This window comes from Cucurbita pepo, chromosome 5, assembly GCF_057944985.1.
Source record: "Cucurbita pepo subsp. pepo isolate OVF chromosome 5, ASM5794498v1, whole genome shotgun sequence".
Classification (NCBI taxonomy): domain Eukaryota; kingdom Viridiplantae; phylum Streptophyta; class Magnoliopsida; order Cucurbitales; family Cucurbitaceae; genus Cucurbita; species Cucurbita pepo.
Genome location: NC_141802.1, coordinates 1186691 through 1207406, shown reverse-complemented (window position 1 = coordinate 1207406; position 20716 = coordinate 1186691). Strand labels below are relative to the sequence as shown.

At 36.6% G+C, this 20716-nt stretch overlaps 5 protein-coding genes and 1 non-coding gene across 7 annotated transcripts; 4 read left to right on the top strand and 2 right to left on the bottom strand.

Annotated features, from left to right (window-relative positions):
* The first annotated feature begins 614 nt into the window (after positions 1-614).
* On the top strand, positions 615-687 carry TRNAE-CUC (transfer RNA glutamic acid (anticodon CUC)). Its single transcript has one exon. It is a non-coding gene; the product is annotated as a tRNA-Glu (tRNA).
* A 617-nt stretch (positions 688-1304) lies between these two features.
* LOC111785161 (ras-related protein RABD2c) lies at positions 1305-4651 on the bottom strand. Its single transcript, XM_023665619.2, has 8 exons — positions 4455-4651; positions 3803-3875; positions 3170-3217; positions 3031-3078; positions 2634-2705; positions 2381-2536; positions 2172-2275; positions 1305-1663 (listed from the first exon to the last, which is right to left on the bottom strand). Exons 1-8 carry the CDS (start codon positions 4466-4468, stop codon positions 1570-1572), a joined length of 609 nt encoding a protein of 202 aa, XP_023521387.1. The 5' UTR covers positions 4469-4651; the 3' UTR covers positions 1305-1569.
* A 411-nt stretch (positions 4652-5062) lies between these two features.
* Positions 5063-7736, bottom strand: CTF2A (FAD/NAD(P)-binding oxidoreductase family protein). Its single transcript, XM_023665622.2, has 6 exons — positions 7373-7736; positions 7138-7284; positions 6643-6708; positions 6151-6313; positions 5798-6026; positions 5063-5659 (listed from the first exon to the last, which is right to left on the bottom strand). The coding sequence occupies exons 1-6, from the start codon at positions 7606-7608 to the stop codon at positions 5154-5156; spliced, it is 1347 nt and encodes a 448-aa protein (XP_023521390.2). The 5' UTR covers positions 7609-7736; the 3' UTR covers positions 5063-5153.
* An 86-nt stretch (positions 7737-7822) lies between these two features.
* Positions 7823-11746, top strand: LOC111785166 (uncharacterized). Its single transcript, XM_023665624.2, has 7 exons — positions 7823-8134; positions 8880-8968; positions 9064-9139; positions 9239-9288; positions 9379-9660; positions 9810-9848; positions 11012-11746. Exons 1-7 carry the CDS (start codon positions 7966-7968, stop codon positions 11192-11194), a joined length of 888 nt encoding a protein of 295 aa, XP_023521392.2. The 5' UTR covers positions 7823-7965; the 3' UTR covers positions 11195-11746.
* Positions 11425-13938, top strand: LOC111795173 (bax inhibitor 1). Its single transcript, XM_023677451.2, has 7 exons — positions 11425-11566; positions 12046-12201; positions 12420-12563; positions 12635-12726; positions 12927-13113; positions 13222-13377; positions 13532-13938. The coding sequence occupies exons 2-7, from the start codon at positions 12085-12087 to the stop codon at positions 13583-13585; spliced, it is 750 nt and encodes a 249-aa protein (XP_023533219.2). The 5' UTR covers positions 11425-11566; positions 12046-12084; the 3' UTR covers positions 13586-13938.
* A 599-nt stretch (positions 13939-14537) lies between these two features.
* On the top strand, positions 14538-17235 carry LOC111794666 (transcription factor IIIB). 2 transcript variants are annotated; one of them, XM_023676766.2, is made up of 4 exons: positions 14538-14696; positions 14787-14938; positions 16465-16575; positions 16866-17235. In XM_023676766.2, the coding sequence occupies exons 2-4, from the start codon at positions 14822-14824 to the stop codon at positions 17073-17075; spliced, it is 438 nt and encodes a 145-aa protein (XP_023532534.1). In that variant the 5' UTR covers positions 14538-14696; positions 14787-14821; the 3' UTR covers positions 17076-17235. The 2 variants fall into 2 exon arrangements, with proteins under 2 accessions (XP_023532534.1, XP_023532535.1); XM_023676767.2 differs by having other exon boundaries at positions 14553-14696; positions 14763-14938.
* The last annotated feature ends 3481 nt before the right edge of the window (positions 17236-20716 follow it).

Below are 20716 nucleotides of genomic sequence, written 5' to 3'. Positions count from 1 at the left end.
AAAAGAGCTCTCTAAGTGTCGAGCCAGCCCTTAAAACCTACAAACAAAGTAGCCTAAAACTCTCCAAAACCTGCCATGTATCCTAAAAATGGATTGCGCTTTGAATACCGAAACAAAACCCATTTTTCATTTTAAAATCTTTTAGATTTATGCGTTGATTAATCAAAGATTCTCGAGAAAATCAGGCGCATAAAGTTAGGTTGCAAAATGGCCTTTCTCGTCAACCGACAGAATAAATAAGAGTGACTACGAAATGTTTGGTTAAGATTTTATTGGTAGAATGATTTAGATTTTATTAGTCATACCACTCGGAACTAGACAAGTATGTATGTAGATAGGACGCGAGGTAAATCACAAGGTCCCCTAAAGACAGATTGCTTTCAAGCATATACTATATGAATGAGAGCTAGCCTTGCGCTGAATTCAAAACTACGTGTGAAGCTCTATCTTTACCTTGCCGGCCATCTTTATTCAATTCATTGTATGTCTTTTCTTCCCTACCTTCTTTGACCTTTCTTTGGAGTTCTAATCATCCCAAGACGGAATCAAACAACTAATTTCTGTAAGTTTAAAATTGACAATAAAAATAAAAGGCAATGAAATGTGAACAAAGATCCGTTGTAGTCTAGTTGGTCAGGATATTCGGCTCTCACCCGAAAGACCCGGGTTCAAATCCCGGCAACGGAATTCTTTTTTTCTTTTTTTATATCGAATTTTCAAACTAGATTGAGAGACGGGAGTCTGCATGATTATTTTGTATCCCTTATCCTGACCACCTTTGTTCTTTAAACGAAACGACATTAACTAAAGTGACGATTGAAGAGAGTCCCAAATACATAAAAAAAAAAAGACAAAAGCTAAAATATGGATAAGATTTGAAATGAAAATGAAAGGAAGAATTGTCATTTATTTATGTTTAGATCAAAGTTTGAAAGTCCCTATTGAATGAAATTCTTATTACAGTTTTTTTATAGAAAAAAATTAAACTGACATTTTAAGGCTTATGGGAAGGCTTATTGGAAATACTAAAACTAAATTTAGAATATTAAAAACGATAGATAAATGCAGAAATCAAAATGACCAATTCTTTTATCTAAAAACACACTCAAAATAATGATCTCTAAATTTCACTTGCCTGTGCTTGTAACTAAAAAGGCTCAAATCACTTCGTATCTTTTCATTCATCGCTAAGAACTCTCTCAAACTACAAAACAGGAATACCTTGCAACAAGACTAAAAAAAGAAATTTCATGTCAATGAGATATATATGATTATGAATGAATGAATAATAATAGCGAAGGAAATGAAGCAAACACTACTGTTCATTGATATCTAAATTTTACAGCTGAATAATGTTGATCCAGAAACAAATATATTTGAAAGAATGGAAGTGTTAACGTGCTGACGACAAAAGGCGAGAGAAGAAAAGAAAAGGCAAATCTTGACCGACAAATCTTTTCATACCAAAAGCATAGAGTGAGAGAGAGAGAGAGACGACTAGTTTTACACGTCACGGTCCATACACATAAACATCACCATCAGTCACCATTCAATAAGGACCACGCATCTTCAAGAAGAGCAGCAACCACCTTTCTGATTCACAGGTTGTCCTCGAATATTCACGGTTGGTGGCCTTGCATTGTTCATTGGCTGTGTCGCCATCCTATACCAAATGAACCCCAAGACTTTCAAATCATGTAAAAAGGGCAGCAAAGACAAGGAATCTAGCCACCTCAAGGTCAAGTCAGGGTATAGAGCTGCTGATGGTGGAGGGGTATAGATTATAGAATGGAGGTAGAAGTTGGAAGAGGCGGTTCACCACTTCCTATCTACCTCTCCGTGATATCTAGTGAAAGACCATAGCACTAGAAGGTAGGTTAGGCTCAAGGTCCGAACTTGGTTTCCTCCCAACTACGGATCATACACTCGGAACTTATCAGCCTATGATAGCCTAGTGATCATTGACCATGGTGGTTATCTAACAAGATTTAATAATTTTGAGTTGTGTAACTGAGACTCATGAATATAATAATAATAATAATAATAAAAAAAAGAGTAAGCTTGTGGGCTGTCTCATCTGCGATTTGGTATGATAAGAGATTCAGATGTTTGGAGCAGCCTTTACCATAAAAATAGGTTTATGTAATCAGAAAAGTTACTAGTATTTATACCTGTTCTTTATTTCAGCAGCCATGGCCATAAAAGCCTCTTCCACATTGGTGGCGCTTTTAGCGCTTGTCTCCATGAATGGAATCCCAATTTCATCCGCAAAAGCCTTAGAAAAGTTAAGGTTATGAATCACTATCAAATTTTAATCTTCTCATTCATATTCAACATCCAAATTATAATTTATCAAAAGAAACCCAACTTGATTTACTACCTTAGCTGTCTCATAAGAGACGACCTTATTTGCAGTGAGGTCACATTTATTACCAACCAGAAGCTTGTTCACATTTTCGCTTGCATATCGATCTATTTCATTCAACCATTGCTTAACATTATTGAAGCTATCCTGATCTGTAACATCATACACGACCTACATAGCAGAGCATTGCATTCAAGCAGGCTTTACTTTAGGGAGATGGACAAAATCAGGAAATAGAAGTGAACAACGAAGAGAGTGTAGGAATTACAATAATGCCATGAGCTCCACGGTAGTAACTGCTAGTAATTGTTCTAAAACGTTCTTGACCGGCAGTGTCCCACTACAATCGACAATCAAAATTACCAATTAACAGAGAAAAGGCCAAAAATAACCACTGAAAACTTCTTCAACAAGCAATATTAAGAAAATATGAATGACTTGTGCACTTGCAATAAAATTGAACAACCCTCCCATTTTCCCCTTCTAAAATAGAGAAAGAGAAGGTCAGCTGTTAAATTTTATCCATTCCTACAGAAAAAAAACAGCATGTTCTAGAATAGAAAGGAAGAAAGAAAGTAAGAGAAAAAGGAAAAAAAAAAAGGTTAGACAAGTAACAATCCTAAAGCTTAGATTAAAGCAAGGACAATTATAAGATTCAATCTTACAATTTGAAGTTTAATGGTCTTTCCATCCTGTTCCACAGTACGGATTTTCTACAAGTAAAAATTTAATCGAAGCGTTAGAACTGTAAATATTCATGTAATAGTCATCTGTAAAGAAAACCAAATAGTGGTGGAAGCTTACAAAGTCAACTCCAATTGTGCTAATGTAGCTATCCAGATACGAATCATCCTGTTTCAAAGAAAGAAGGAATTAAATGAGGAACAAGTGGATATATCCACAACTGCGTGCTTTATAACAACCTCAATAAACGTCAATTGACAGGGACTCAAAATTCTCAACCAATGCAAAATTTATGTGAATCTCTATTACACATAATGAGAAATTTCTATAAAATATAACAATAACTAATCACTGTGAACAGCTTATTTATCGTATTTTAAGAGTGACTTAAATAAACATCATTCTGCATGAACATATTTATGGCCAACTTAAAAGGAAAGGAATCAAATTCTGTTGTATATATAAGAAAGGGAGGGGCAAAAAACATTAAAAACGATGAGGTGTTAACTGTTGGGAAGAGACTCCTTATCTGAGTCAAAGATAAACTTTGGATGGTATTCAACAAAGAACAGACAGTTTGAAGAGCATGAGTACGCACTTTAGTCACAGTAACTGTTCTTAGCTCATTTGGTATGGCAAAACAATTTATACTATTAATTAGAGATGCATCTTCTATTCTCGACAGAAAACAAAAGGAAAAAAGAGTGAGGAAGAAAGAAGATTATCGGGAGAGAATCAATCCTGAAAACTTACAGCAAACCTCAGTAGAAGACATGATTTTCCAACTCCCGAGTCTCCGATAAGCAGAAGCTTAAACAAATAGTCACTGCAGATGCAAGAACGAAGGAGTAAAAATTTTCACAGTATTCCCAACTGTTAAATAGTTAATACTAAACATCAAAAGTCGATTACGTAAAATAATGCATATATAACACTCCTCAAGGATTATGAAGAAACCAAACAATTAGATTTTAGAAATACTCGAAATAAAATAAGAACCCAACGAGTTACGTAGCCCTTCAGAAATTCAAGCTGATATTACATGCTGAACATCAATATCGACAACCAAATTCACATTCAAACACCTCCAATCATTTCGAGAAGCAACACGAAATTAACAGGGTCCTTTTTTTTTTCACAACGGTAAATAAATTGAGATCTCCAATCGATCACCCCGATTTCAACCAAATCACAACAAAGAGCAACGCCATCTAAAAAACCTCAATTAATTAAGCTACAAAACACAAAACGTTTCTTTAAAAAGTTCCATCTTCCTCATCAACCAGATCTAACCTAATTCAGCAAAAAAAACACAAAAACAACACAAAAACAAAGGCTTCCAAATGACAAATTCAACTCAAAGAAACGCAAGGGTAAAAAAGAACACAAAGAAAATAGAGCTTACTATTCTGGATTCATGGCTAATCAGATACCGGCTATAATTATATCTGAAGAGATCGATTTGATGAGAGGACCTGCCGGCGAAAACTTGACCGGAGGAAGATCAGTCGCCGGAGAAAAGGGGAGAGAGAGAGAGAGAGAGAGAGAGAACGAACGAGAGAAAGGAGAAATCGAAGAAATGAAGGGAGAAGGGGAGGGGGGGCGCCGGGCGCGTGCTTTATAAATACCCGAAAATGTCGTGAACTAAGTGAACCCAGGTGGCCAATACGTTTGATGACGTGGCAACACAGCGAATTTGCCACGTGTGTTTATACAAAAATATTATTATTGTTGTGTTAGTTATTTTCGTTTGTTTCTTTCTATTGTTTGGGAGAATAATAACATGCCTAGGTGAAAAGAAAAAACTTTCTATCCGAAACGACGTCGCTTTGTAGTTTAGTGGAAAATTCCATTTATTTTTATTTTGTGTTTATTGGTATTTAAATTTTAAAACATATTTAGAAATATTTTCAAAATTCGAAGACATACTTGACGATTTTTTAATTTGAGAATTATTTTAATTTTTTTTAAGGACTAATAATTTTTCAATATAAACCTGTAATTTACCCGAGATAAAATTAATATTAATATTTCAATTCAAAAATAAAAAAATTACATCCTTAAAATTTAATAGTAATCAATTAATGCCTATAAAATTATGTACTCACAAAGCATTACATTCAAAATTGGTATGCTCTAGCAGAGGTCCAAGCCTAACCAGTTTGGGAATGACAACATTGTTTCTCACAGAACAAACAACTGGGTTGTCCCACTGCAGAGCCGATCCAACCACATTGGCTCGAACGGTGAGCGGGAACACTCGAGGCCATCTTTCGGTTCCATACGACCTCAGAGCTTCTTCAACAGAAGGTGCATCCGACTTGAGTGCAGTGGCCAGCTTTCTTGCTAGAACCACTGCATCTTCTAATGCACAGCATGCTCCTTGTCCTAGATTTGGAGTCATCGGATGCCAGGCATCTCCAACCAGGACCACTCTCCCCGATGAAGCGGGCGGGCTGACTGCAGGCCAAAGCCATCGGTCTACGAGGGGTGTTCGGATTAACGTGTCCTCCGGGGTTGTGTCCATGATGTTTAGTAGCTCAGATGGCCAGTTTTTTACCAGTTCTTTCGCTTGCTGCTTTAGAACAGCTGGATCTGTGATTTTTGGTCCTGCAATGTGAGACACCACCAATTTTGATCTGAGTTTAATATGTCGACCCTATCGATCGGATACCGAAAATATGGTAACTTTTAACAGATATAAGTGCTATGAATCGAGTTCGAGGAATGGGAGTGAGAAATGCAAACCTGGAGATGAGCTGTTGTAGCAGACAAACCAGTAAACTTTTGTAGCTGAAACTGGAACATAACCAGCTCGCAACCCCTTTCCATAGATATAGTTCACTTTTGGCTCATGTGGCTGTCCATTGGGATAATATGCAAGCCCACGAAACGTGCAATGCCCTACGTAATTCGGCTCGGAAAATCCCATCCACCGAGCTATGGGAGATCGAATGCCATCACAACCAATGACAATCTGTTTGACAGTGATGATATCAAGCAGAAAACAACATCCAATTCACCAAAGAATCAAACACTAGGATACTATACTGCTAAAACGAAATTAAGTTGATTCTCTTGAAGTTTGAAGATTGAATAACCTTTGCCATTAACTGTGAGCCATCTACAAGTTCCAACTTGACTTCATCTTGATCAGTTCTTTGAATGCCTTCAAGCTTAGAGGAAAACTGAATTGTTCCTGCAGGAAGCTGAGAGGCCAGAGTTTCCAGCAGTGTTCTCCTTTCCACGGCCCGTACTTCTTGGCTGTTGAAACACGGTTTGCAACGATTAAACTTGTCTCAATCCCTTCACAGTCAAAGGCGAAAGCGAGGAAAAAACAACGAAACCCTTTCTTAGTAGGGAAAATGTTAATGTACAACTCACTTTTTGTAACATCTCAAGACCACTACTAGCAGATATTGTCTGCTTTGGCCCGTTACGTATTGCCGTCAGCCTCACGGTTTTAAAATGTGTCTACTAAGGAGAGGTTTCCACACCCTTATAGGAAATGTTTCGTTCCCCTCTCCATCCGAGGTGGAATTTCACACTTTTGATTCAGTTCCATAAGCATAAAAGATAGAAAAACAAGGCACCTTTCGTCTTCGTCCTTAAACGTGAAGGAGCGTAGCTGCTTTCCTTCCTCTGACTTAACTACCATCCTGCAATGCTGGTATATAAACAATTTCAGTGGAAGTTCAAAAACTTTTGACAGAGGTCTCACATATCTAAGATAACATCCTTTTTCCTTTTCTACATTTTCCTCTCCAAAAAACTTGGAGTGTGTGAGATGAGTTCAAACCAAACCCAGTCTCATAGTTTATAGGCCAAATATAAGATAATCTACCCGTTCAAACTTAACAGTGATTCAATATGCTATCAAACCATGGAATCTGCATTCAAACTGATTGCAATTTCATTTACTTGTCGTGGGGTGAAGGACAAACCTTTGATGATGTTTCGATCGAATGTATATGTCTTAATCAATTGAGTTATCACAAGTTAGCTGGGTCTGGCTAACATAGTTTAATATCATTATTAAACTCCTTATCATTATTGGGAGTTCAACACCAAGAAAAACTAGAACATACCCTTGAATTTCAAGAAATTGGGTCCTGAGAACATTTCCAACCCCAATTGCATCCAACACACGCCACCCGTTTTTGAAAAGGGTCAGTGAAGTTCCACTAGTTCTAAGTGATTCGGCTTGCTCGAGTACCAATGTCCTAACTCCAAGCCTGAAATTTCAAAGCCTCAAGCATTCGAATAAACCCATTTGCATTTAAACTAAAAGGTATGAAGTTTCGTTTTGAAATTAGAACCTACCGGTGAAGAGACAAAGCAGTGGCAAGACCAGCAATCCCTCCTCCAACTATAACTATGTCTTCCCTCCTGACCTCTGATTGAGCACTGACCACATCTCTACAGTAAAATTTAGTTCTGGGTCGAGCTCGAATCCACGGTTGGCTCTTGGGGAATTCTCCGCCATGAAAATGGAGAGCTAGCGATGGTGAAATGGGAGACTTGAGCAACACAGACGGTGAAGAAGAAGCCATAGCCATGGTAGCTTGTTTCTAGAACTGATTTATGACAATCAAGGAGAGGAGGAGAGACATTATTTTTCAGATTCTTAGTGATTTTAGGACTCGATTGGCCACGCAAACAAGTGGTGGAGATTGAGAAGAGTCGTGCTTAGAAATGGAACTTTCCCGGGAGAAAAGAGAGGAAAAATGGTAGCTTGTTGAACCAAACAGCAAAAGCTTCATGGGCCGAGCGGTTTAAGGTCGCATATGAAAGCCCACCTGAAGAAGCCCACTGAAGATAGCGAGAAGCTTTATGTTCGCTTGCATCTTCCCACCTAGCGACCTTCGAAAACGGTGAAAAACTTGCAGTGTCCAAAGATTGAAGCTCGTTGAAGAATGGAAGCTAGAATTGTCTCAGAAAGTAAGGGCACAGTGACCTCCGAGAGAGGGCAATTTCAAGGAATCCGAATGGAGAATCCCTTTACTTTGAAGGTGGGTCAGATATTTACAGGGTTCGGCGTCGGTTGTGGCGTCGGTATCGGCGTTGGGCGCCCCATAAACATGGGTAATTTTCTTTCCCCCATTATCGACTTTCATTCGCCTCCACCAGTTTCTTTCATTAGCTTTCTCTTTCGCACTGACTGATCAAGAAATTAGCCTGTGATTCTAAATACATATTTGTAATTAGTTGGATGATTCAAGTTTCATTTGAAATCTTAATTTCATCAAATTTAACCTTAAATTTTGAAGTGTTGGAACTAATACCAATTGAAGCTGAGGTGCATTTTTTTCTTTTTGTTCTTTTTAGAGTTGTGGTTAAATTCAAACTCGATAGGAGCTATCTATTTAGAACATTAAAATTATATGTTTCCTAACATGTTGGAGGGCATAGGGTTAGGTGTTGTCCCATAAAGTTTGTGGTTAGCTGTGAGTGGAGCTGAGTAAAACTAGATGCACTCGATCAATTCCTTTTTCAAATCGTGGAGCAGCTGCACGAGCCTTCCTGCATGCCATAAATGACCTACGAATAGGAAGAATCCTAGAACAAAATGAGAGGTAGCTAACCAACTTCTAGGAGAGACATAAGCGACTGCCTGTTGTTAAATTCTAACTCAATTGCCACTGTTTTGGTTAAGTTTAGGCATTTTAGTGTTTGTGCTTTGGCCTTTGATCAGATTTAGGCGTTTTTGTTGTTGGGTTTAGGCTTTTTGCAAATTGCTGATATATGTTTGCTCCTTGGTTCATGGTCATGTCTGCTGGCTGTCTTGCTTCTATATGAACGTATGAAACCGATATTCATATATTTTCAGGTGCAATACCTGTCATGAATGAAGTAATGAGTGCCACGAGAGGTGCAACCGACGCACTTTCTGGTGTAACCAGGCATTTAAATAACTCTGTGAGTCCTAACCTTTAAACATTATGCATTTTGTGTTCTTTATTTGCTATATGAGATGTTGGACCATTGAAATTCTCTCAAATATCACATGTTAGCTCAGGAAATTAGGAGCTAAGAACATCCAAGGTGGCATTGGGTGTGGAGTTGGTTTTGGCCATGGTTTCGGCATCGGTATGTCCAAAAATATCTTCTGAATACCATTTATGTCGTCTACGAGTTTTTGTTCATGTATTGGTCTGTTTAACCGACACGTAGTTTCTTGAATGTTAGGCCTAGCTATCAAGCCTTCATTTCTACAACAAGTTCAATCTTCTGTTATGGTAGGTGCCACAGACCTCTTATCCATGATATATTACCCATTACAACTTCTTATATACACGTATTTGAAGCTTGAAACCCAAATCTGATAGCAAGCAATGGAGAAGATGGTGACAAAATTAGGTAATAATCCTAATCTTGCAATTAGTCAAAGCGCTGTACCGGTATCACTGCAATCTGCCATGAGCATAACAAATGCTTCGGCTAACAAGCATCCTGTTGCAAGCATTAGAGAGTTTGCAAAAGAAATGCCAGAAACTGCCCCACAAAACCTATCGAGCAGCAGATCGTTTGAAACTCGAACCGAAAAGGTCATCGACAGTTTCTTGCAGAATCCTGTTTTTAAAGGAGGGGATACTGAACTGCAGGATGAGGTATGATAATACATGCTCGGTTTTCGGTTCTAGACAAGACGAACTCCTGTAAAAACAATGAATGTTTGATGTGGTTTGCTCATTAAATACACTTCTTGCACTGAATTGATCTTGTTATGGAGTCGTGATTGATGTTTCTTGCATTATAGGTTGGACGCCTACGGCTCGAAAACCGTCTCTTTCAAATGGTAAGCTTTTATAATGGCCAGTAAATGTGAGCTGACTTCGTTGTTAGAGATGCATCATGGAAAGAACTAGGCTGTATTGACTAAGCTTCTGAATTTGTTTATTCCTAGCACAAGTGACCAACTAGTTCCTATTTAAATGTTATTGCTTAAGAAATGAAATGTTTAGATTAATGAATCTTTGCTAGCTTTCAAGAATATGCTTTCCCTCCCACTTCGTTCACTTCATTCTCATCTTTAGGATGGAGAGTTTACGAATAGCAACTGTGAGATCCCACATTGGTTGGGGAGAGGAACAAAGCATTTCTAACGAGAGTGTGGAAACCTCTCTCTAGCAGACGCGTTTTAAAACCGTGAGGCTGACGCGATACGTAATGGGCTAAAGCGGATAATATCTACTAGCGGTGGGCTTGAGCTTTTATAAATGGTATCAGAGCCAGCCATCGAGCGGTGTGCTAGTGAGGACGCTGGCCCCCATGGGAGGTGGATTGTGAGATCCCACATTGGTTAGAGAGGGTAACAAAGCATTCCTTATAAGAGAGTGGAAACCTCTCTCTAGTAGACGCGTTTTAAAACCGTGAGGCTAACGACGATACGTAATAGGCTAAAGCGGATAATATCTATTAGCGGTGAACTTGAGCTTTTATAAATGGTATCAGACCCAGCTATCGAGCGGTGTGCCAGTGAAGACGCTGGCCCCCATGGGAGGTGGATTGTGAGATCCTACATCGGTTAGAAATGGGAACAAAACATTCCTTATAAGGGTGTGGAAATCTATCCCTAACAGGCACGTTTTAAAACCGTGAGGTTGACGGTGATACGTAACAGGCCAAAGCGGACAAGATCTACTAACAATAGGCTTAGACTTTTACAAATGATATCAGAGTCAGTCATCAGGCAGTGTGCTAGCGAGGACGCTGGCCCCAAAGGGGGTAGATTGTGAGATCTCACATCGGTTGGAGAGGGGAACGAAGCATACCTTATAAAAGTGTAGAAACCTCTCCCTAACAGACGTATTTTAAAACCGTGAGGCTGACGGTGATACGTAACGGACGAAAACAGACAAAATCTACTAGTGGTGGGCTTGGGCTGTTACAACGAGGAACTCCTCGTTAATCTACCATGTTTTGTTTGTAAATTTTACTTGGACTTGTCTTTTTATGCAGGTAATGATGCATCAGAAACTTATTCAAGAGCTTAAGGAGGAGAATAACAAGCTTCACCAAATACTAGTGGAAGACCTGAAAATACCACCCAGCAGGCTCCAAGCAAGTAACACAGGTAGAAAATGTTCTCCATGTTCAGACTGTTTGGAATGCCGAAGAAAGGAAAGGAGAAGGAGAAGCTAATCATTCAATCATTCGAAACGATTTCTTCGACACGACTGAGCCAAAGCAGCATTCATTTGATTCTTCATAGTCGTCTTCTCTACTCACTGCATTTTCGAGAGCACCCGAACACGAACGGGTTGAAAGAATCTGAGGTAACGAGTTCATATCATACTTGAATACGAACAAATGACATCTGAGAAATAGATGCTCTACTGATCCACAAAACTCAGCAACATAGGAACTTGGAGGCTATTTTGAGTTCATGAGATAGCCAGAGTTTGTTCAAACAAATTAACTAGCCTTTGTTTGAAATTTTGATGGTTCTTGATGCATTTCAACGTCCAAACTGCAAGATTTTGAGTTCGAGTTCTTCGAGTTGTTGATGTAAAGGTATTTTAAACGCCTTTCTTGTGGTGCAAGTAAAAGCACATGTTAATCTATCAGCAATAGACGTGTAGTACGTTTATATGTGAATAAGTCTGTCACGACATACTAATCTTAATGATATATGAGAGTAAAACCAGAGTGACATAAGAATATTGAAATAAACCGTGTATTATATTTTTACGATGTTGACAATCTATTCAGCTACCCACTTTAATGTTCGATAATTTTCAACCTAATAAACACAATTCAATCACTATAGATTGCTCATATTTCTCCCTAAAATTCAATGAATTTAGTGAGTTTTTCTTCCTTAAATTAATATCCAACATTAAAAAATTATTTAAAAAATACAAATAAAATACCAAAAGAAATCCCATTTCTGGAAAATAGTTTGAACGAGCGGCAGAACGGCGAGTTCGAATGATCTAGAAACGTACCTTCATTAATAGATATCTCTTCTCAGAATTTCGTTTTTCTTTCAGATTTCGGTTCGTCGTCATCGTTAGTTCGAAGCAATCAAAATGGATGTGTTCTCATCTATCTTCGATTCTCAAGCAGGATCCAGAAACCGTTGGAGCTATGATTCTCACAAGAATTCCCGCCAGATTTCGCCGGCCGTTCAATCTCATCTCCAGCAGGTCGGATTCTCTATTATTTTCTTTTTATAGTGATTTCATCATGTTATCTAGAAGCAGTGGGAAGTGATTTTGAATTTGAATTTACCAAACGAACGTTGTTGTTATTGAGCAGATGAGTTTAGAGAAAGAAGATCTAATGAATTAGAAATTTAGTAACTAATTCTTCCTTCATATGGATGTGATTATAATTAACCTTATGAAGTATTGCGAATCTGCAGGTTTACCTTACTCTAGGTTGTGCTTTAGTTGCATCTGCGGCTGGAGCTTATCTTCATATGCTTTGGAACATTGGCGGTGTTCTCACAACACTTGCTGGTATCGGAAGCATCGCATGGCTAATGGTCACTCCTCCATATGAAGAGGTAGATTTCTTTACTTATTTTGTGTTCTCAGTATTGTATCTTTGGTTCATGTCTTGTGATTTTATCATCAGACAAAGAGGGTTTCTATGTTAATGGCGGCTGCTCTTCTTCAAGGAGCTTCAATTGGTCCTTTGATCAGTGTGGCTATTGAGATTGATCCGAGGTAAGTTATCGGCAGCATACAGTTTTTATCGTCATGATTCTTTTACTCTGCCCTTGAATCAAGCGACTGTACTTTTGTGATTTGGCCTCTGCAATTGACTTGAATTGAATTGTTTTTTGTATTGTTAGGCTTTGGGAATGGCTGATCATTTGAAATTACACCATTTTATTGATTTCATAAACTCTGTGTGTTGTTCCTAGTGTTCTGGTCAGTGCATTTGTGGGAACGGCAGTGGCCTTTGGTTGTTTTTCAGCAGCAGCCATGTTAGCAAGGCGCAGAGAATTCCTTTATCTGGGTGGCCTGCTTTCTTCTGGAATATCCATGTTACTCTGGCTGCGTTTTGCTTCCTCTATATTCGGTGGTTCCACTGCCATTTTCAAGTTTGAGGTGTATATATTACTGTTTCAAGCTATTCATGAACAGGAAAGTAGACATTGATCCCCTTGCCTTGCAGCAGGCCTGACCTCAATTTTGTGTTGTTCGTCTCATTTGTAGTTGTATTTTGGACTTCTGCTGTTTGTGGGCTACATGGTGGTTGACACTCAGAAAATAATTGAGAGGGCGCATCTTGGTGATATGGATTACGTGAAGCACGCACTGACTCTCCTTACTGATTTCATTGGTGCTTTTGTTCGAATTCTCGTTATAATGGTGAGTTGTTCTTCATTTTGGTTGAAGAAACATTTGAGTTCTTTGGCAAACTTCCAAAACAGAACAAGAACAAATAGTCAAATCAACCATTAGTTAACGATGTTTTTGTTGGTTATTCCACTCACCCAATTCAATGGACTTCATTCTTTTGCAGCTAAAGAACTCTACAGTGAAGAACGAGAAGAAGAAGAAAAAGAGGAGGGACTAAATGAACGTTTGCACCCGAAAGAACTAGCTTTGGTGTTGGGTTAAGTCCCGTAACGAGGGCAACCCAAAATTCTCTCCAAGTAGGATTTGAACTCACGATCAGTCAGTTAACAGCCGATTGATTGGATCTACCGTGGACACCCGAGAGACCTCCACAAGGTATCCTTGTAAATCTTGTAAATCGTAGCATGAGTTTTTCTTGAGATTTTCGTTATTAGTATGTAGTTAGAAAGGACTGTGCTAGCTTGTTTGGGGTTGAGCAGAGATCAGATACAGACATTTAGTTTTATCTTGTAATTTCCCTATGAACACAACAAAGGTTAGAAAGGTTTTCTTGTGGTGTGAGTCATCTAATTAATTCATATCATTTTCTCTCCTACATCGCCTTGCGAGATTGAAATTAAATTTCCGTCCAAAATATTTAAAATACATTGTGCAATTTAATATTGCATAATAATATAATATTGAAAAAGAAAAACTTTTCTTATTGTAAATATCTTAATAGCCAAATATTATTATTTTTTTTGTCTAACATTCTGATGCGATGGTGATGTCTAAATTAAATTAATAACAAAATTTGAGTATTTTTTTTTTCGAGAAAATGGGTCACTTAAAAACATAAAAACAAAATTTTGAATAGAAGTTAATAACAAAATTTGAGTTTTTTTTTTCGAGAAAATGGGTCACTTAAAAACAAAATTTTGAATAGAAGTGAATCTATATTATTTTTTTTACGGCATATTTAGAAATTAAATTTTAATTTAAACAATTGTTCAAAATTGTTCAATAATCTATTTATAAGTTATAAAATTGATTGTAGTTGCAAAACTAAATATTACATAAGTATAAAATTATTATTAATTAAAATTTAAATATTTTTTTTGTTGTTATAATTTTTGATTAATTATAAAATTTGTATAATTTTCTGTATAAATTAAAAAATGTTGTTTCCTTGAAAATTGAAAATTAACAATGGTGTAAAGATGCATAGCGAAATCATCTTCGACCATATATAAAGTATAAGCTCGAAGCAAACCCGCCCCCGCAAGGGAAAGAAACACAGCGTCTCGGCATCACTGCGTTTGTTCCAAATAGATCGATGGCTTCATCTGGTATGCTTCAACCCCATCTTTTGTAATTAAGAAATTCAATTTCTAAATGGGCTGTCATATTTACAGATTCGGCTCTGTTTGACTTCGCAGGGAAATCTGTGTGTTGAATAGTTGGAGGGATTTGGATGGACAGGGTTTTAGAGTTTGGACGAAGAGCCCTCTTCTACGTTAAAGTCCTCTCCGGCTATGAAGAGCGGCGGATTCGATCGTTTAGGTTGGAGCTCGAAAAGCGTCTCAAGAAGGTACTCGGGGTTGGATCTTTTGGTTTTGGTTTTGGTTTTGGTTTTGTTTTGTTATGATTAGGCAATTTCTATTAGGGTTCTTGGTTTTTATGTCATGGTTTATTGTTATATCATGGTAGTTTTCGCTTTGAAAGGATGGAACTGATTATTATGTACGCTTAAATTCGGATGCAATGAGGGAAAGTGTAAATTTCTCAGCCATTTTGTGCTTGGAACATGAGAACTTTGACCATTTTGAAGAACTTTCTATTTGAATGATTGGGAAGCATAGAGGAGTTAAATTGGGGCAGCTGTTTTTCAGATGTGAAAACTGAGTTTAGGGCGAGCGTAGAGTGGGGATTCAACTTCTGAACTTTTGGTTAAGTATATAATACCTTTGGTCTGATCAATGTTATTCTCAAGGTTACGTTCTTGGTCATCGGGCTAACTTGTCCCGATGAAGTCATGAGTATTAGTTTTTGACTAAGAGTTGTATTAGTCAGTAAAGCTGAAAAAGCCTTGCTGCCATAGGCCATTTATAAATTGAATCAGCCTACATTTGGAAGGGATGGTCTTGCACTTGGTTGGTCTTTCCTTTTCTTCATCCCACTTTTTTTTTGTTTCTAAAATTTGGAGAACTTAGTTTCAAGAGGCTATCTTTTTTCCTCTTTTCCTTAGAGGACCAGATGGATTACTTATGGTTGGGACAGCTTAACTTGTATGGTTTGAATAGAAAAAAATGAGATAGCTTGACATGGGTTTCTTGGGATCTTCACAGAGCAACAGAGAAGCTCTGTTGTCCAAAATAAATTATCTGACTTCTGTGATTTTGTTAAAACTATTTGAAGATGGCTGCTGAGTTTTTCAAACCTTTATTTTTGTGAGATTCTACATTGGTTGTAGAGTAGAACAAAGCATTTCTTATAAGGGTGTGGAAACCTCTCCCTAATAGATGCGTTTTAAAACCTTGAGGGGAAGCCCAAAGAGGATAATATCTGCTAGCAGCGGGCTTGGACTGTTACAAATGGTATCAGAGCCAGACACAGGGCGGTGTGTCAATGGGGACGCTGGGCCCCCAAGGAGGGTGGATTGTGAGATCCCACATTCATTGGAGAGGAGAACGGAACATTCCTTATAAGGGTGTGGAAACTTCTTCCTAATAGACGCGTTTAAAAACTTTGAGGTGAAGCCCAGAAAGGAAAGCTGAAAGGGGACAATATCTACTAGCAGTTGGCTTGGGCTGTTGTATTTATCAAAACTTAGTTACCTAATGTGGATATTGAAGTTTTCATGTGTAAGGGACTATATTTTTGGGCGTTTGTTTGAGTATTAAGTAGACCTTTTTCTTTTTTGTACAAAAAACTTGCATCTTCTTTGGCATTTTTCTTTTGATATACGTCTTCAGCATTGCTTTATCTTAGCTCACGCCTTGCATTGTACCAAAAAAATGTTAAATATTGAGCATTTATGATGTTGGATGTTAAAAAATATTCAATTCATCCACCATCAAAATTAATATGTTAAACTGGCGTTTCATCCCTTGCTAGGCAGAGGAAAGAAAAGCTGCAATAAGACAGATACCAGAACAGGCTATCTTAGGAGAAGTTCGTCGCATGGTCGAGGAGATGCAGACTCTAAATAAAAAGTTAGAGGAAACCGTAAGTTTTATTTCGTCGGTTTTCCTAAAATATTCATTTTTCTTTACGGTGGAATTGATATTAAAGATGTTTCTTCTCCGATTTTCGACCTCATAAAAAAGTACTCTTCTTATGAGATCAGAATCATTAAAGAGCTTACCATATTCATAATCTGTGAACATCTGCCTTCATGTTTCACCATCGGTAGTCGTGTCGATATTGGCTATCATCATTTATCAGTTAACAAGTTCTTGTTTTATATAGTATACCCATTTCTTCTTTGAGGTTAAGAAAAGTGAAAATATATGCAGGAGTCTGCCATTGAAGAGTACTTCAAACCAATCGACAAAGAAGTAGAGGCATTAATGAGAGTGCAACTTGAAGGAGAAGAGAGAACAATGAAGAACATGGTTAAAGTGATGCAGCAACAGGCTTTGTTAGAAAAAACTGAGGCAGATAAGGTTGGTAGTACCCTTCAAACTGATAAAAATCAACAAAATCAAGACCCTTCAAAAAACTGAGTCAAGGTGATTTTCGGAGAAGATAGTGATGATTTGATTTGATTAGATTAATAAAGTCTGTTATCCTGCAATTCTGGAATTTGGATTTTGGTGCCACCAATGTCATAATATATACACTTCACTGCATAGTCTTATTTATTTACAGAGATATAATTGATTACATCAAGACCTTCCAAGTTTTTTAGTAGTGTTCATCAGAGATGCTTATTATTAATTGGGTAGGAGCCTTACTTCTGACATAGTCCTCTGAGCTCACTCCCACTAGTTCTTAGTGAAGCTATGGCTATTTGACCCGAAGAGGGCCCACTTATGTTCGGCTGGCTTTCAAGATATAACAGTTCAAGCTCACTGCTAGTAGAGGTTGTTATCTTTGAGTTTCCCTTTCGGACTTTCCTTAAAATTTTGAAACGCGTCTGCTCGGGAGAGGTTTCCACATCCTTAAAAAGAATGTTTCAATTCCATCTCCAACCGATGTTGGATCTCACAATCCACTCCCCTTCAAGAACCAACGTCCTCGCTGGCATTCATTCCGTTGTGGGACGCTGGCATTCATTCCGTTGTGGGATCTCACATAAGAGATGGAGCACCACACTGCAGGCTTATGTGTGTAAAGTCTTTTGTGATCATTACCTTTTAGGTATTATTTTGTTTATTGGAGTCACTTTTAGGTCAATTTGGCTGTTTTTGGTGGGTGGTTTTTTGTGTTCCTCTTGTTTTTTTCTCAATGAAAACTTGGTTTTACATATAAAAAAAGATACGGAGTTTTCTAGTTAAGCTTGAAAGACCTTTGGATGATGTCTTCAAATATTCTAAAGCCTTGCCACCAAGTCACCCCTTAGAAAATAGACTTTATAACACGAGACATTTTGATTGAACGAGTTACATTCAACGTCGGACCTTAACCCATAAACTCTTCTTATCTTTGAATTGTTCGTCTGAAAAACCTATAAAATATTTTGAAATAAAAGAGGTTTCCCATTCATTAATACTTCTTGTTAGTCTGTCTCTTAAATGTCAATTTTCAACCTCTCTTTTAGGCTCCATTGTTTAAAATTTAAACATTAATTCATGATTAGTCAATTTCAGGTTGCCCTAATTTCAAATGGATGGGGTAAGACTGCCCATATCTGTTTCAATTTTCTCTACACCACTTTTTCAGGGATTTTTTTATATTATTGAAAAAGCCCACATTTTTTTTTTCTTTTGAAAATTTTGATGTTTACATGAAAATTATACAAAATTCTAGAAGAAAATATAAAGAAAATCCTGATCCGGAAATAGTTCAGGTAGTATTCAAATTATAGACATGCATTTTTGACCATTTTTTTTTTGTCACGTAGCGTATCTTGGGAAGAGAAGGTCTTCATTTTGAACACAATTAGAAAAACTTTGAGCATTCTTTTCGGATAACTTTGTTGACCTTCTTTACTTTCTTTACCTATCAACTTTTGGGTTGAAAGTTTAGGGTTTATTCGACACTTAATAAAAGCTAATGAAATTTAGTGTCACTAAATTTGTAGCATATAGAAGAAGCCTTAGAGTAAAAAAAGAAGGGATAAAGGGAACCTTGGAGGCAGGGCAGTGCGTACTGCTGCGAGGATTGCCCGACATTATTGGATTGTGGCGCCACTTAGGCCGACATCATCCATCCATTTAAGCGCCCCGCCCACGTTTTGCTGATTAAAGCCCTAAAAAAAAAGTTGTGGAATTCATGACATTCAAACATCTTTTATTGTTTCCAGTTGGGGGATTCCAAAATTGGTAGGTTAGGATACACAAATCAATTTTTGAACCCACTTTAACGAGCCGGTTCGATATTTTAAGCTCGTTGATGTTAAGTTGAACGATTTCAACGAAGGGTTTAGAATGTTTTAGTTTGGAGGTGTATGTTTAAGAAACCTAAAATTAATAATATAATCGAGAGCAAATTTGGAATAGGATATGTTATTTCTTGCTTCCTTGATTCACAAGTTTAATTTCGCTTGTTCTAACCTTTGTTTCCTTTTTATTAGGACTTTTTGTAGTGAATGTACCAATGATGTCTCGATTAAGTTGTGATGGACGAGTAAGTATGACTTAACCTAGTGTAGAGGCAAGGCGGTTGTATCACAAACGATTGACCATGTACACATAGACAACATGTGTGGTTCAACAAACTTGGATTCCACACAAGTAATGTTGTTTAGTTGGCGAAGACAAATCTTGCCTAAAACTCAACGAAGCCATGAAGTTGGGGCAAAAATTATATATGAGTGTTGAGGATTATTGAGAGTGAGTCACACATCAGTTAATTTACTGGAAAATCATGAGTTTATAAGTGAGGAATACTATCTCTATTCGTACGAGGCTAAGCCCAAAGCAAAATCATGAGAGTTTATGTTAAGAGTGGACAATATCATACCATTGTGGAGATCCGTGATTCCCAACAATGAGACTTGATGATCAAGATCATGACGCCACACGGTTGAAAAAATACGACCGTGAAAATTAATTTTTTTTTCCATATAAGTCTAAGTTTTGTACTCGTTAATAAAAAAAAAATTGTCCCTCTCATTGAAAACTATATATTATTATTATTATTATTATTGTTAAAAAAATAAACTAATATTTGATTATGTTAATTAATGAAAAAGTTTAACAGGGTCAAGTTGAAAATTTCAACTCCATTGTTTGCAAGCTGTTTATATTAATGAATATTCTAAAAAAAAAAAAAAAAAAAGGATTATTTGATTCAATTTAATTAATTGATCAATTAGTCAATTACTTCTTTCTTTTTTTTAATAATTCAATCACTAACCATTTTTAAAAATAAAAAAATCATGCAAACAATTTAGGTTTGAAAAAATAACTTTTGATTTTTTAAAAAAGAAATCCATATTTAAAATCAATTTAAAATCGACCCAATTAAATTAAAGCGTATAAAAAGTATAAGAATTAAAATGATATTTGATCGAATAATTTTAACAAATCCATATGTTTAACCACCACCCATTTAGATCTAAGTTTTTTTTTTGGTTGAAAATCAAATATACCTTGAAATATAATTAAGGAATAATATACATTATCTCATACCATGTGCCCACTCAAGCTTTGATTAGACATCTTTTCTCTCTCTAAGAGGGGAGAGAGAAACAATTATATTGGTATATAGAGAGAATTTAATGGCCAAAATATATAATTATAGACTTTATAGTACAACAAATGAACACATTTGCACATAACCCAATGCCTTTTATAATCAATGGTAATAATGTAAAAAAATAAAAAAAATAAAAAAAAATTTTATGGCCAAAATATATAATTATAGATTTTTTTTTTTTTTTTATTATTTTTTTTTACAAAAGGAGGGGTAGTAAAAAAACCCATAATTTATTTTTATTTTTTAAATTTTTTAAAAACCCATTATTTATTTTTTATTTTTTAAAAATCATTTGGTTTCATTAATTTCCTTATAGATCTCTTATTATTATTATTATTTTGTTAATAAGTTAGGAAAAGTTTATACAACATACTAAAATAATATTATTTTTATCAAAATTTATTGGCTAAAAAAACAAATTTTATTTTCCATATCTAAATTCTATTTATATTAAATTCTTAAATCCACGGCGCTCACAAAATTCTTTAAAGAAAAAAAAAAT

Bases quoted from the DNA above. Each gene is read 5' to 3' on its own strand.
- CTF2A (XM_023665622.2), bottom strand. From the start codon at position 7,608: ATGGCTATGGCTTCTTCTTCACCGTCTGTGTTGCTCAAGTCTCCCATT. The intron at 6,314-6,642 runs GTGCCTTGTTTT...GTGTTTCAACAG, and splicing joins TTTAAGGACGAAGACGAAAG to CCAAGAAGTACGGGCCGTGG. The intron at 6,027-6,150 runs GTTATTCAATCT...ACTGTCAAACAG, and splicing joins GCTCACAGTTAATGGCAAAG to ATTGTCATTGGTTGTGATGG.
- LOC111795173 (XM_023677451.2), top strand. From the start codon at position 12,085: ATGGATGTGTTCTCATCTATCTTCGATTCTCAAGCAGGATCCAGAAAC. The intron at 12,727-12,926 runs GTAAGTTATCGG...TGTTGTTCCTAG, and splicing joins GCTATTGAGATTGATCCGAG to TGTTCTGGTCAGTGCATTTG. The intron at 13,114-13,221 runs GTGTATATATTA...TCTCATTTGTAG, and splicing joins CTGCCATTTTCAAGTTTGAG to TTGTATTTTGGACTTCTGCT.
- LOC111785166 (XM_023665624.2), top strand. From the start codon at position 7,966: ATGGAAGCTAGAATTGTCTCAGAAAGTAAGGGCACAGTGACCTCCGAG. The intron at 9,289-9,378 runs GTAGGTGCCACA...CAAATCTGATAG, and splicing joins AAGTTCAATCTTCTGTTATG to CAAGCAATGGAGAAGATGGT. The intron at 9,661-9,809 runs GTATGATAATAC...CTTGCATTATAG, and splicing joins ATACTGAACTGCAGGATGAG to GTTGGACGCCTACGGCTCGA.
- LOC111794666 (XM_023676766.2), top strand. From the start codon at position 14,822: ATGGACAGGGTTTTAGAGTTTGGACGAAGAGCCCTCTTCTACGTTAAA. The intron at 14,939-16,464 runs GTACTCGGGGTT...ATCCCTTGCTAG, and splicing joins TCGAAAAGCGTCTCAAGAAG to GCAGAGGAAAGAAAAGCTGC. The intron at 16,576-16,865 runs GTAAGTTTTATT...AAATATATGCAG, and splicing joins ATAAAAAGTTAGAGGAAACC to GAGTCTGCCATTGAAGAGTA.
- LOC111785161 (XM_023665619.2), bottom strand. The intron at 2,537-2,633 runs GTAATTCCTACA...TCTGCTATGTAG, and splicing joins GTGGAGCTCATGGCATTATT to GTCGTGTATGATGTTACAGA. The intron at 2,276-2,380 runs GTAGTAAATCAA...AACTTTTCTAAG, and splicing joins TCTCTTATGAGACAGCTAAG to GCTTTTGCGGATGAAATTGG.